Below are 13454 nucleotides of genomic sequence, written 5' to 3'. Positions count from 1 at the left end.
GTATAACACAGACGCCTTTCTCCAAGCATTCCAACGATTCGTTCATCGTTATTGCTACCCTAAAAAGGTCTTCATCGACCCAGGAGCACAGCTCATAAAAGGCGTAGCAAAATCGGAGTTTTCCATGGCTGACATCACTAAAACGCTCAATGGAAAAAGTTGCAGCATAGAGTATGAGATCGGTCCCACTGCTGCTCACAACTATCAAGGTTGTGTGGAACGCTCAATCAAAGAAATCAAAACCTTGTTCCATGCAACATTTAACGGTCTCAAACTGGATGTCATGTCATTTGAGACTGCCTTTTCATATATAGCAAATGAGATCAACAACATGCCGATCTGCATGGTATCCAGAACGGAGGATGTAGGTCACGCAGACCTTATCACGCCGAACCGTCTGATACACGGCAGAAATAACAGGCGTGCCCCCACTGGACCAATGAGGGTAGAACAACCCTCCCGCCTTTTGGAACAGATGGAACGCCTCTACCAATCATGGTGGCAGATCTGGCTATATGAACGCCTTCCAGATTACATCCCAAGACCAAAGAAATTTGGCAAAACAGGTCCACAACCAAAGGAGATGGATATCGTCGTTTTCCTCCGGTCCCCAGATGAGTTGATTGGCGATCAACTCTGGCGCCTTGGTCAGGTCCTACACCTCATCACTTCTGATGATGGTATTGTCCGTCAGGTAGTTATCCGTTGGCGGAAACACTGGAAGGAAGAATTTCATGAGACCAGAAGGAGTGTCCGGCACATCGCCATCCTGTTCTCCGAGGACGAGCTCGCACTAGTTGACCAAATCAGGTCCGCAGCCTCCAAGTGTGACGAGTCATACGCTTCAGAGCAAAAAACCTAATAAAACCGCTCCTGAAACGGGTTAACACAATGCGTTGCAAATGAGTTACACCCGTTAAACTTTGGCTGAATTTGCCATAGGCTGAATTTGCCGAAGATAATAATTAACCTCACGGACACGCATTACGATGTTTTGCGTTTCCAATTTCAAATCTGCAACTAATAAAGGCTGTAATTGCCGAAAAAATATAACTTAACCGACAAGCATTACGATGTTATGCATGTCCAAAATTCAACTCTGCTATTAATAAAGGCTGTAAGTGCCGAAGATAAAAAACCCTACCTCATTACACTACATAATCCTGCACATTGATTTTAATAATGTCATTATTAAATATTCAATTACTACAAAAGAAAAATCCTGCTTAAAGGTTCACACTCCCTTTAATAACTTTAATAATCTCATTATTAAATGTTATCTTACAACAAGTAGATGCTGCCTAATGTCTTTAATAATCTTATTATTAAATGATTGATTACCCCAAGAAGTTTACCCCACTTATGAGGATTGATTCCAGCCGAAGAAAACCTGGATTAGTATTAATCATATATTGTAAATTTAAAATTGTTTACAAAATAGTTATTTATTTATTTTAACCCATTGTAAACGATACGCCCCATAAAAAAAAAAAAAAAAAAAAAAAAAAAAAAAAAAAAACACATTAAAGGCTATTGCTGCTGGGCGTATCGTTCTTCCTATCTTCTGTAAACTGCAGTGATCAACCCGCACCCCTATGTTCTTCTTTTTCTTGCCGGGAGTGTCATGTACACTAATGTATGTACACTTTCAGGCCACCAGTCCACTGGAGAAGAACAACGGGTTGCCTGCGGCTCACTGCGGCAGACATTCTAATTTCGCGGTTGCAAACAGCAAATTAAGGATTTTCATTTTTCAGACCGCTTAATTATAATGTCTGCCGGCTCTTTGGAAAACTAAGCTGTCCAGAATTAACATCCAGGTACAGCTTAGTTTTTCAAATTATTAACCTTTCCACCTTTCCCTATTAACAAATAATGTAATTGGGGGGAGGATAGGACAATAGCTTAGGCCGGGTGAAGTTTAGGTTTCCACCAAATTTCCCAAAATATAACTCTATTTGTTTAGGCCTAAACATCAACACTTCCACAAATTACAGACCATCCATAAATGCACCAAGGCCCACCTGGAGACCCCAACAGTCCCCCCCGTCTGGCCCCGCGCATCCTCTGGATACCTCTGGATTCTGTGGTAACTTGATCATTCCCTGCATTGCAGTCACAGGTAGAACATTTTGCTAAAGCTGCTCTATAACTATCCTGTCTGTAAGTCTTAAGCCTCAAGGGGGATATAGCATCCTTCCCGCACACAAATATGCATCTTTTTGGATGTTATTACCATATTTGAAGAAAAAATGACAATCAGCCTCCAGGTTCAGGTGCTGCAGGCCTCCAGGTACACTCTGGACAGGTAAAAATTTAAAAAAATTATTTGAAGAGTTAGAGGTACACTTATTAGACTAAATATGCATCTTTTTGAATGTTATTACCATATTAGAAGAAAAAATGACAATTGGCCTCCAGGTTCAGGTGCTGCAGGCCTCCAGGTACACTCTGGACAGGTAAAAATTAAAATTTCTTATTTGAAGAGTTAGAGGTACACTTATTTAACCAAATATGCATCTTTATGGATGTTATCATCATATTTGCAGAAAAATTTAAAATCGGCCTCCAGGTTCAGGTGCTGCAGGCCTCCAGGTACACTCTGGACAGGTAAAAATTAAAATTTCTTATTTGAAGAGTTAGAGGTACACGTATAAAACAAAATATGCATCTTTTTGGATGTTATTACCATATTGGAAGGTAAATTGACAAACGGCCTCCAGGTTCAGGTGCTGCAGGCCTCCAGGTACACTCTGGACAAGTAGAAATTTAAATTTCTTATTTAAAGAGTTAGAGATACACTTATTAAACCAAATATGCAACTTTTTGGATGTTATTACCATATTTGAAGGTAAATTGACAATCGGCCTCCAGGTTCAGGTGCTGCAGGCCTCCAGGTACACTCTGGACAGGCAGTTATAATATTTTTTGATACTTTTTGATTTGGACACCTTACCTGGATCCTGGTGACCACTGGTGACTGCTTGTGGCCGCTGGCAAGGTAAATTCCAATAAAGGTAATATTTGATATTAGGGGAAAGGTTTCTAAATAGAAAAGGGGAGGAGCGAAATTGACACTTTTTGAAACCAAAACTAAAAGTCAAAGGAACTCAACTAAAAAAAAGAGTTACAGGTCTGAGATTTTGCATGGCAGTTGCTTTATAGGGGTACAATATGGAACTGTGAAGAAACGGCGGCGCAACCGCCGAAAACCGCCGAGAAAGGGCAAAAAAATATTCGGCGGGAAACGGCGGTTTTCGGCGGTTGCGCCGCCGTTTCTTCACAGTTCCATATTGTACCCCTATAAAGCAACTGCCATGCAAAATCTCAGACCTGTAACTCTTTTTTTAGTTGAGTTCCTTTGTTGACTTTTAGTTTTGGTTTCGAAAAGTGTCACTTTTGCCCCCCCCTTATTAAAATATAATAATATGACAAAATTTATTAAGTAAGTCTTCTATTTTTGTTCCAGGCAGGCTCTAGGTAGCCTCCAGGAGCCTGCTGGACAGGTTTAAAAAATCAATTTTATAATTTGTTTTATTTAGATGAAAGGTTTGAGTTGTGCTCCAGATAGGGTCAAGGTGGCCTCCAGGAGCCAGCTAGATAAATTTATAAAGATGCATATTTGGTTTTTTAAGTGTACCTGTAACTCTTCAAATAAGAAATTTTAATTTTTACCTGTCCAGAGTGTACCTGGAGGCCTGCAGCACCTGAACCTGGAGGCCGATTGTCATTTTTTCTTCAAATATGGTAATAACATCCAAAAAGATGCATATTTGGTTAAATAAGTGTACATCTAACTCTTCAAATATGAAATTTTAATTTTTACCTGTCCAGAGTGTACCTGGAGGTCTGCAGCACCTGAACCTGGAGGCCGATTGTCAATTTACCTTCAAATATGGTAATAGCATCCAGAAAGATGCATATTTGGTTAAATAAGTGTACCTCTAACTCTTCAAATAAGAAATTTTAATTTTTACCTGTCCAGAGTGTACCTGGAGGCCTGCAGCACCTGAACCTGGAGGCCGATTGTCATTTTTTCTTCAAATATGGTAATAACATCCAAAAAGATGCATATTTGGTTAAATAAGTGTACATCTAACTCTTCAAATAAGAAATTTTAATTTTTACCTGTCCAGAGTGTACCTGGAGGCCTGCAGCACCTGAACCTGGAGGCCGATTGTCATTTTTTCTTCTAAAATGGTAATAACATTCAAAAAGATGCATATTTGGTCTAATAAGTGTACCTCTAACTCTTCAAATAAATGTTTTTAATTTTTACCTGTCCAGAGTGGACCTGGAAGCCTGCAGCACCTGAACCTGGAGGTCGAATTTAATTTTTTCTGCAGATATGTTAATAACATTCAAAAAGAAGCATATTTTGTTTTATAAGTTGCTCTCTAACTCTTCAAACAAAAATTTTTTATTTTTTTACCTGTCCAGAAACGACCTTCCAGCCTGCAGCACCTGAACCTGGAGACCTATTCAAAAAATGATTAAATATACGTGAACTAATACCCAAAACTAAACTTTTATCCTAAATAACCTATAATCTAAAATCAATACCTAGTCCACAGCACACTGTTTACGCGAAAGTGGCAGAACTTCCCCCCCCCTTGTTTAACTTTAACTTTTCCTTTCTATGTCCTTAGAAACTCATTTTCAAAATAATGTCGTCATAAAGGTTAGTATGTCAGTCATACATTTTGAAAACTGACATATCTTAGCCGATATTCATCAAATATTCTTTTTTTTTATATAAAAACATAAAAGTGTAAAAAATGTGTAGTCGTTCTATAAAGCAATGGGATATCAAAGTTTTGGGATGTTTGTAATCCTTTTTTTTCATTTCAAAAGGCAAAAGTTTTATGATTACCGATCTTACTGTCTATTAACTTGTATACCTTATCTGAAATTGAAGCAAAGACTTGAACAGCAACTCCATGTTCTCCATATCTGAGGGCTGTCCTCGCAAGCTTGTATTGACTCCAGGCATCCAGTACCTCTGTACCTGACCTAGGTAGATAGATAATATTGACTATATCTATATCTTATTACTGTCCTAGCAAGCTTGTATAGCTATACCTGAATACTTGCTGGGAATGTGATGACCACTTGTGACCGCACATGGTTTGAATCAACATTGTAAGAAGCAACAAAACCACCCTATTTTATTCAGTATACTTTTTATTAAAAGGCTAATAGTAATATGAGAAAGAAAGACTCATAACACAATCTTTCGTAAAAGTAACAGAATGTCACTCTGTATGCGTGAACCAATATGATTATTCTATTATTGGTCCAATAAACGTTTCGAACTATTTGGGGGTAGTAAATCTGAGTCTCCAAAGAGAAATCTCCCCTAGTTAAAAATACAACCCAAACCCTTGGAGTATCCCGTCCTCACCAAATCTAAAGTGCCCCCCCCCCCTCTAGAGGCTTACAGACGCGTACCGACTACTTTACAAATAATAAAGTATATTCCTATTTGTTTGTGATGAATGAGTAACAACTGTAGCAGAGCAGGGCATATCCTCTTGGGTCAACATCATCAGCAGGTTGCAAATATCATTCAGTAACAGAGATAGAACACCTGAACATAGAAAATAATTTTATAATTAGAATAGGAATAAGGTATAGCCAACAAGCGAAAAAAATATAAACTAATATTTGGGGGGCAGATAAAAAAGTTCGTCTTCAAAAATCACGAGAACTTAATGAATATTTTTTCTCTGGTATTAATTCAGTAGTTACTTACACCTGGTACTTAACTCCAAAAGGGGGGGGGGGGGGAGTTTTGTACACTTATAGGAAATGAAATTCAGTACCAAATTTTGCCCTGGACGTTTGTGCTTATTTTTATAGTTATCAAAAATTTTTTGTAAGAAAACTTTTTTAACATAATCGGACTAAGTTATCATTACAAGTTTCATTTTGTACTTTCCTTCTAGGGGCTAGTGGAGCAAAAGACCCCCTAAACACTAAAATTTTAAATCTGACCTTATTTTTAGAGATATTGAGATGATTTTTTTATGAAACTTTTTGACATAACTGAACTAAATAACCATTACAGATTTCATTTTTGGACTTTCCTTCTAGGGGCTATTGGAGCAAAAGACCCCCAAACACTAAAATTTTAAATCTGAGCTTATTTTTAGAGATATTAGCATTCTAGTCTTGTTTCTGTTGTCTCACTTAATGAAAGTTGGCTTTAATAAGTACGCCAGTGAGTTTAAGAACTTTGCTTCTTGGGCAAGATGTTTGATGCCTACGATTAGAGTCATGCCTTCAATTGCTCCCTTCAACACTGGTCATGACCTGGCACACCTGATTTCTATCAGCCATCTCTACCATTCCCTTCAAGGGGAATTCCTAGGTAAGGGACCAGTCGATAATGATTTGTCATTTGTCCTCTGGCGACCCTTGTACCAAACAGGCCTTGAGTTATCAGTCGCTAAAATTCCAGTACCTGCCCCACCAATATTTATTGAGTCAGCCAATCACATGCTAAAATGCGACTCTTTGTTTTATGGGGGATTTGAAGAGAATTGGACTGATGGTATGCCTCAGAACATACAAGCTAAATTCTTCTGTAACCTCACAGAAACACTTGTCAACATGGATCTAATCGACAGACATTCTACACCTTCTAAAGATGATATCCATGCAGGTTTACTGGACAGCCCCCACCATGGAAAAAAAATCTTCCTAGCTGGATCTTCCATCCTCAGAGATGCTGCTCCGTCATTAATCAACATAACCAAGAACCAGGGTGTGGAAGTGTTTACTGCATTTAAAAGCAATGACTTCCTTAATTTCCTAAGGAGATGTGATAAGTCATTATTTAAGTCAGCAGACAAGAATGATATTTGCATTCTTAGTTTCCTAGGAAACTTGATGTTATACAAAGCAAGTCACAAAACTGCAGGCGGGGTAGTCCATCTTGAAAGTCCTGCTCTTCCAACAGATGAGGATATGGGCCTACTCATCCTTGACCTCGGACGAGTCCTAAGATCACTTCTGGACTGCTTCCCTGGCCGGATCTTTCTGCTGGGGCCTACCCTAAGACATGTCACCCCATGCTGTGACGCCACTGACCATGCTATTAACAGCCTGGACGGTTCACCGCTGGACATGGTTGCCTACACCAGTACATTCACAAGCTACATACAGGCAAGTCCAGGCGCGGTCCAGAACCGTGTTCACTTTGTGACTTATCAGGAAATTTTTAAAGGTAAATTTCCAGCCAGCTACCTAACTGACGGCGTTCACCTGAACGATGCTGCCAACACAAATTTGGCAGAATTCCTACTGTCTCTTTTAGACTCAAGAAGGATCTCTGCGCCTGCAAAGCTGACCAACCAATTGTTCAGCGACTTCCTTGTTGAGCAGGGCATCTCCAGCCCTACAACCTCAGCCATGGAGGAGGGGGATATAGAATGTCTCAAGATTGCTCTTCAAGAACCATCATTCTAATCTTCTCGATTCCTCGAATTTTGAATTGATTTTATCTTAATGCTTGTTTTATTAATATAGATTTTATAGTATCTTTCTATTAATAATAATTTAAATATGTGCTACTTTTATTCTAAAACCTGTGATCTTTTATCTCGCTTTTTTTTACATATCATAATAAAGTTTAAATAATAAAAAAAGATGATTTTTTTAATGAAAACTTTTTTAACATAACTGAACTAAGTAATCATTACAAATTTTATTTTGGACTTGTTTAATAGTTATAAACCTAACTATTTTTGTAAGCTCTCTTATATGATTGGATCTACCCATAAAATCCCTTTCAGTTTACTTTTAACATCCAGTTAAACTACAAGGTTAATCATATTACCTATTTACTTTATTTAGCAACATTTTTTGCCTTTATAGTTCTACAAATTTATTTTTACTTATCTTTTAATATGTAAATTAAATTAATATGATTTATGTGTATGTATGTGTATGTATGTATGTAGCCTTGATTCTCTTAAGTTAGGATTCAGATGCACCTCCAATCTCCTAGTGCATATGATTTATGTCATTCAGACTGCCGAAATATATTTCAATTAATAACTTAGAAGTTTCAAAGACTTTTTCACTCAGTGAATTTATCATTTAAAAATTCTGAGCTTATTTTTAGAGATATCAACCAGTTTTTTTAAAGAAAACTTTTTTACGTAACCGGACTCAGTTATTATTACAGATTTCATTTTGGGACTTTCCTTCTAGGGCTAGTGGAGCAGAAGACCCCCAAACACTAAAATTTTAAATCTGAGCTTATTTTTGGATATATTGAGATGATTTTTTAATGAAAACTTTTTTGACATAACTGAACTAAGCATCTATTTAAGATTTCATTTTGGGACTTTCCTTCTATGGGCTAGTGGGGCAAAAGACCCCCTAATACTAAAATTTTAAGTTCTGAGCTTATTTTTATTTATACCAAGCTGATTTTTTAATGAAATATTTTTAATCATAACTGTCTCCCCCTCCCCTTAAATTCAGGATTGTCTCATGAATTTATGAATTCATCAAAAGATTGTCCATCAGTTTGTAACCTCTCTAACTTACTATATATTGTTCAATGTTCATCTCTCTCTGTCTATTTACCTATTTATTAGGGATGGCAATCCGTCTAATTTTTGGACCGGATTCGGATTCTTACAAGAATCCGTCCAAAAATAAAACAATTTCTCTGCGGATTCGGATTCTTATTTTTGACGAATTCCGGATCCGGATTCTAGCAATATTTTAAAGGCTTTTTAAAAAAATAAATTAAGGGATTCATTTTTACCGGGTACTGGGCAGAATATAAAGCTGCATTTTTTCACATTTTCACAGTAGCTTTTCTTCTATTCCTAGACCCTACAGCGGCTAAAAGGACTGTTAAAAATCAAATAATATATTCGGACCAAAAAAACTCAAGACGCTAATTTTAGCCTAACAATTAAGAATCCGAATCCGCTATTAAAAAAAACGGATTCCGGTTTCGGATTCGGATTCCAAATTGGCCAAAAAATTGGGCGGATTCCGGATTCGGATTGCCAACCCTACTATATATTAATCCATCTAGACATTTATCATATCAAACAACTAATTTCAGCATTAGCTAAAATAGTTTTTGATCTTCATGTTAAAACATAACTAATTTTTCCGTCTAAATTTTCATACCTTGATTGTTATCCCCCAAGGCAGCCAATGTTTCAGCAATCGCTAAGATACTATCTGTATCTTCATATTTTGACATCATCATACCACCAAGTATATCAACAAATTGCCCTAAAAAATAAATTTTTCTAGGCCATACTACTTATCAAATAGTCAGGGAGGCCGGATAGACATTGTACTGTAAATTCTACTGGGAACCTAAACACATTTCCACATTCTCATGGCTTAAAATCTGTGGCTTCTTTTATAAAATCTTGATTAGGTAGTTAGTATAAATTAGCACAGTCCAAACTTTTCCATAAAAAATTTCAATCTTTCAGGATTTGTTTTGTTTAATATAATTGTAGGAGGTGTATATTAGGGGATTTTTTCCCCCGGCTTATTTTGAAATTCAACTAGTGCAGCTGCTATTATTATGCCTTTTGGTGAAAAAACACTTGTGTAAAAATTTTAATCATTTTGGACAAGTATTATGCCCAGTAATTTCACTTTGAAATTTTGACGCCCCCCTTATGGGGGTCAAAAAATCATTGCATCAGAAATATGGCTTCATGGTGCTCCCTGAATAGGTCTTGAGGAGTAGAATCAGGAATTTTTGAAATTTCATAAGGGGGGCGTCAAAATTTCAAAGTGAAATTACTTTATTGTATTTTTAAGATGTTAAATATTTACAATCTGTTGAATAAAAATTTTAACAATCAAAAAATATGTTTGTTTATCTTTTTAGAATGGTAGACATTTTTTATTATAAATAAATCTACCTACCTAAAAAGTACAAAATAATGGCCAAAAAAGTCAACACACACACAGAGAACAAGAACCTATAATTGTTTTTTCCATATTCCTACTGGTTGTATCAGAAAATCGGAAAACTCAGTTTTTTCTGACTCACCCTGTATATCAATTCATCGTCTATTGTCTAGAAATCCTTGCAAACTGTGAATTTGATATTTGTCAATAAATTGTAATGGAGACAAAAAAATAATATAAATCAGGAATAATGCTAGGTAAAGAATATTACACTTTCTGTAGATTAAAGTTATTAGTTAGATTTTAACACCGCTAGTTTGACCCAACTGTCATGAACGATGAGCAAAAAAAACGAGAAGAATCTACCTCCCCACCACCCGAAAAAAAATTATTTTTAATAACAATTTTGTAAGCAATCTTGAATAGAGTAGCATCAATAGAAAACAATTTACCTGTACAATCAGGTTTAGTTGCACATAACAGGATCAGACATTTGAATGCTTTCTTCAAATAGTACATCTCCTAAAATAAATAAAATTTATAGTACCTATTCATTTGTAAACTAATTACCTAAGGAAAATACTTAAAACCACCCCAAGATAGGTATTCAATATTCATAAAGCTTAACTGAAAAGTACAACCATTTCAGACTAAATATGCACACTGTTTTATAGAAATTAATCTTTTTAAAACAATCTCCATCCAACGTTTACAGTTAACGTTCATTGAGACTAATGTAGGTAATAGATTCGACTACTTCCTCAAGTATACAATATACATGTTGGTGTGTATACCTGTGGATTATAGGAATTACCACTCGAAACAAGGAAACTCTATGATCCTCATCCCCAAAATATCCACGTATAGTTATACCTGTTGATTATAGGAATTACCACTTGAAACAAGGAGACACAAAGATTCAATAGCTTGTACAGCCTCTCCCAAAATATTTATCTATATTTATACCTGTAGATTATAGGAATTACCACCAGAAACAAGGAGACACAAGGATTCAATAGCTTGTACAGCCTCTCCCAAAATATCCATGTATATTTATACCTGTTGATTATAGGAATTACCACCAGAAACAAGGAGACAAAGATTCAATAGCTTGTACAGCCTCTCCCAAAATATCCATGTATATTTATACCTGTTGATTATAGGAATTACCACCAGAAACAAGGAGACAAAGATTCAATAGCTTGTACAGCCTCTCCCAAAAAATCCATGTATAGTTATACCTGTTGATTATAGGAATTACCACCAGAAACAAGGAGACACAAAGATTCAATAGCTTGTACAGCCTCTCCCAAAATATCCATGTATAGATATACCTTTTGATTATAGGAATTATCACCAGAAACAAGGAGACACAAGGATTCAATAGCTTGTACAGCCTCTCCCAAAATATCCATGTATATTTATACCTGTTGAATTTGATTATAGGAATTACCACCAGAAACAAGGAGACACAAGGATTCAATAGATTGTACAGCCTCTCCCAAAATATCCATGTATATTTATACCTGTTGATTATAGGAATTACCACCAGAAACAAGGAGACACAAGGATTCAATAGCTTGTACAGCCTCTCCCAAAATATCCATGTATATTTATACCTGTTGATTATAGGAATTACCACCAGAAACAAGGAGACACAAGGATTCAATAGCTTGTACAGCCTCTCCCAAAATATCCAAGCTAGTTTCTCCTTCTAATCCTTCCCTGAATAATAAAGCATTCATGAAAATGAGTAAGAGGACATTAGACTGTAGGTAAATTATACTGGTACCCAAAGTTTTATTGATTTTAAAACTTTGAAAATTTTATTAGAACATGATTTTTTGGTTTAAACTATCACTGTCCAAACTTCTTACCAAATAATCGAGCATTGTGTTAACGGCCCGTAAAATCACTGATGAAAATGAAAATGTCATCCTTATTGAAAAGTAAAATGATATCTGTCTGTCCATCTTTAACAAGGTATCTCACTTAACACTGCAGAGGTGAATTGTACATAAGAGCAAAGTTGTTTAGAATTTTAGATAATGAAATTTTTTTCTAATGTTGAAACTATAAAATGAAGTTCAGTAGTAATTTTTTTTAATCCGCGAAAAATACACAAAAACCACATGAGGTAGGGGTCAGAGGTGAACTGTACATGAGAGCAAAGTTGTTTAAATTTAAAAATATAAAATTGTTCTCTAAATGTTGAATCTGTAAAATAAAGTTTAGTTGTAATTTTTTTAAAAATCCGCGATAATTCCACCAAAACTGAGTATACACAAATAAGTAAACTTTTAGTTTTTGCATAAATAGACATTTCATGTTTTACATTTTTTCTCTCAAAAACCAATAGTTTGAGTTATTGAATTTTGAACCGTTTTGGCCAATTCTGGCCTACTGTGCACTGGACCGAATTGGTTCTCACTAACAAAAGCATTTTATAGATCAAGTGAAGGTGAAGGACTATTTTGGGAGAAAAAATCACCACTAAACAGTAATTTCCCCTGAATAGTTATATATAAATAATTAAATGGACAAATTAATTTCTGGAAACACTAAAAGCTATCTGTGTTAGTAGATGCGTTCTACTGGCCGATAAAGTTAGATCTCCATAATAGGATATATAAATAATGGATAAATAAACAGATGGATAGATAATGAATACCTGGAAACACTAACAGCTATCTGTGTTAGTAGATGGGTACTGCTAGCAGACAAAGCCAGATCTCCAGAATATGACAAAGTCTGTAGAAGCTTTATAATTGAAGAACTTGGAGCTATATCCAATTTATATACCCCGCCAGCCTCTAGAATAGAAAATACAGTTATGTAAAAAAAAGGACCAGAAAATATATGTTCCCCAATCCAGCATCCACTCCCTAATGCAACCAATTTAGTACACTTCCAAGAAAAAGAAAAACAGTGTTCTGCAAAATGATTTTATTTCTACTAAAAGATCTGCACAATTTTTTGCTTAACTACATATAAATATTGTCATTCTTGTTTTACTATCTGTCCACAATCAATCAAAAAAAATAATATGCAAACCTACAATCTGAATCAAAACATTGAGAGCCATGATACAGAGTTTATCCTTTTTTCCAGAATTATTCTTTATATATTCCACCAGGTTTTCTATGTTCTCCCTAAAAATCAGAATGTCAATAAATATCAGGGCTCAGCAGCCGCGCGTCATCCACGTGTGAGCCTCAGAGAAATCACCATATTATAACTTTAAAATTCGGCTAGATGCAGGGGTGTATATTCTGCACAAGATTCATTTTTTACCCTGCTACAAATTTTTTTTAATTTTTTTCTCGTATTCATTCGAATCCGGTGGATAGGAACCGGTTCTCATCCATACTAACTATGTCTAGCATCGTATTATAACCAGCTTTCTACGAATATAAAAATGAATAATCATAAGATTAAAACCAGTTTTTTTATCCCGTGCCTTCGGCACCTCAGGGCTAAAAAATCTGGTTTTAATCTTCTAATTGTACATTCTATATCCGTGGAAAGCGGTTTATAATACGATG

At 35.8% G+C, this 13454-nt stretch overlaps 1 protein-coding gene across 1 annotated transcript in view; it reads right to left on the bottom strand.

Moving 5' to 3' along the window:
• defl (Integrator complex subunit 7) overlaps positions 1–13454 on the bottom strand; it is a 67335-nt gene that overhangs the window by 33020 nt on the left and 20861 nt on the right. The window contains exons 13-20 of the mRNA XM_080160989.1: positions 12964–13061; positions 12581–12722; positions 11529–11634; positions 10362–10431; positions 9163–9270; positions 5488–5590; positions 5083–5169; positions 4902–5013 (exon numbers count right to left, since the gene is read on the bottom strand). Coding sequence (XP_080017115.1) covers positions 4902–5013; positions 5083–5169; positions 5488–5590; positions 9163–9270; positions 10362–10431; positions 11529–11634; positions 12581–12722; positions 12964–13061 — 826 coding nt within the window. The remainder of the gene's footprint in view (positions 1–4901; positions 5014–5082; positions 5170–5487; positions 5591–9162; positions 9271–10361; positions 10432–11528; positions 11635–12580; positions 12723–12963; positions 13062–13454) is intronic.

Source organism: Acartia tonsa, chromosome 5, assembly GCF_053477335.1.
Source record: "Acartia tonsa isolate MP-2025a chromosome 5, ASM5347733v1, whole genome shotgun sequence".
NCBI classification, from domain to species: Eukaryota; Metazoa; Arthropoda; class Copepoda; order Calanoida; family Acartiidae; genus Acartia; species Acartia tonsa.
Note: the sequence above shows the minus strand (reverse complement) of the source record. Positions and strands in the feature narration are given on the sequence as shown.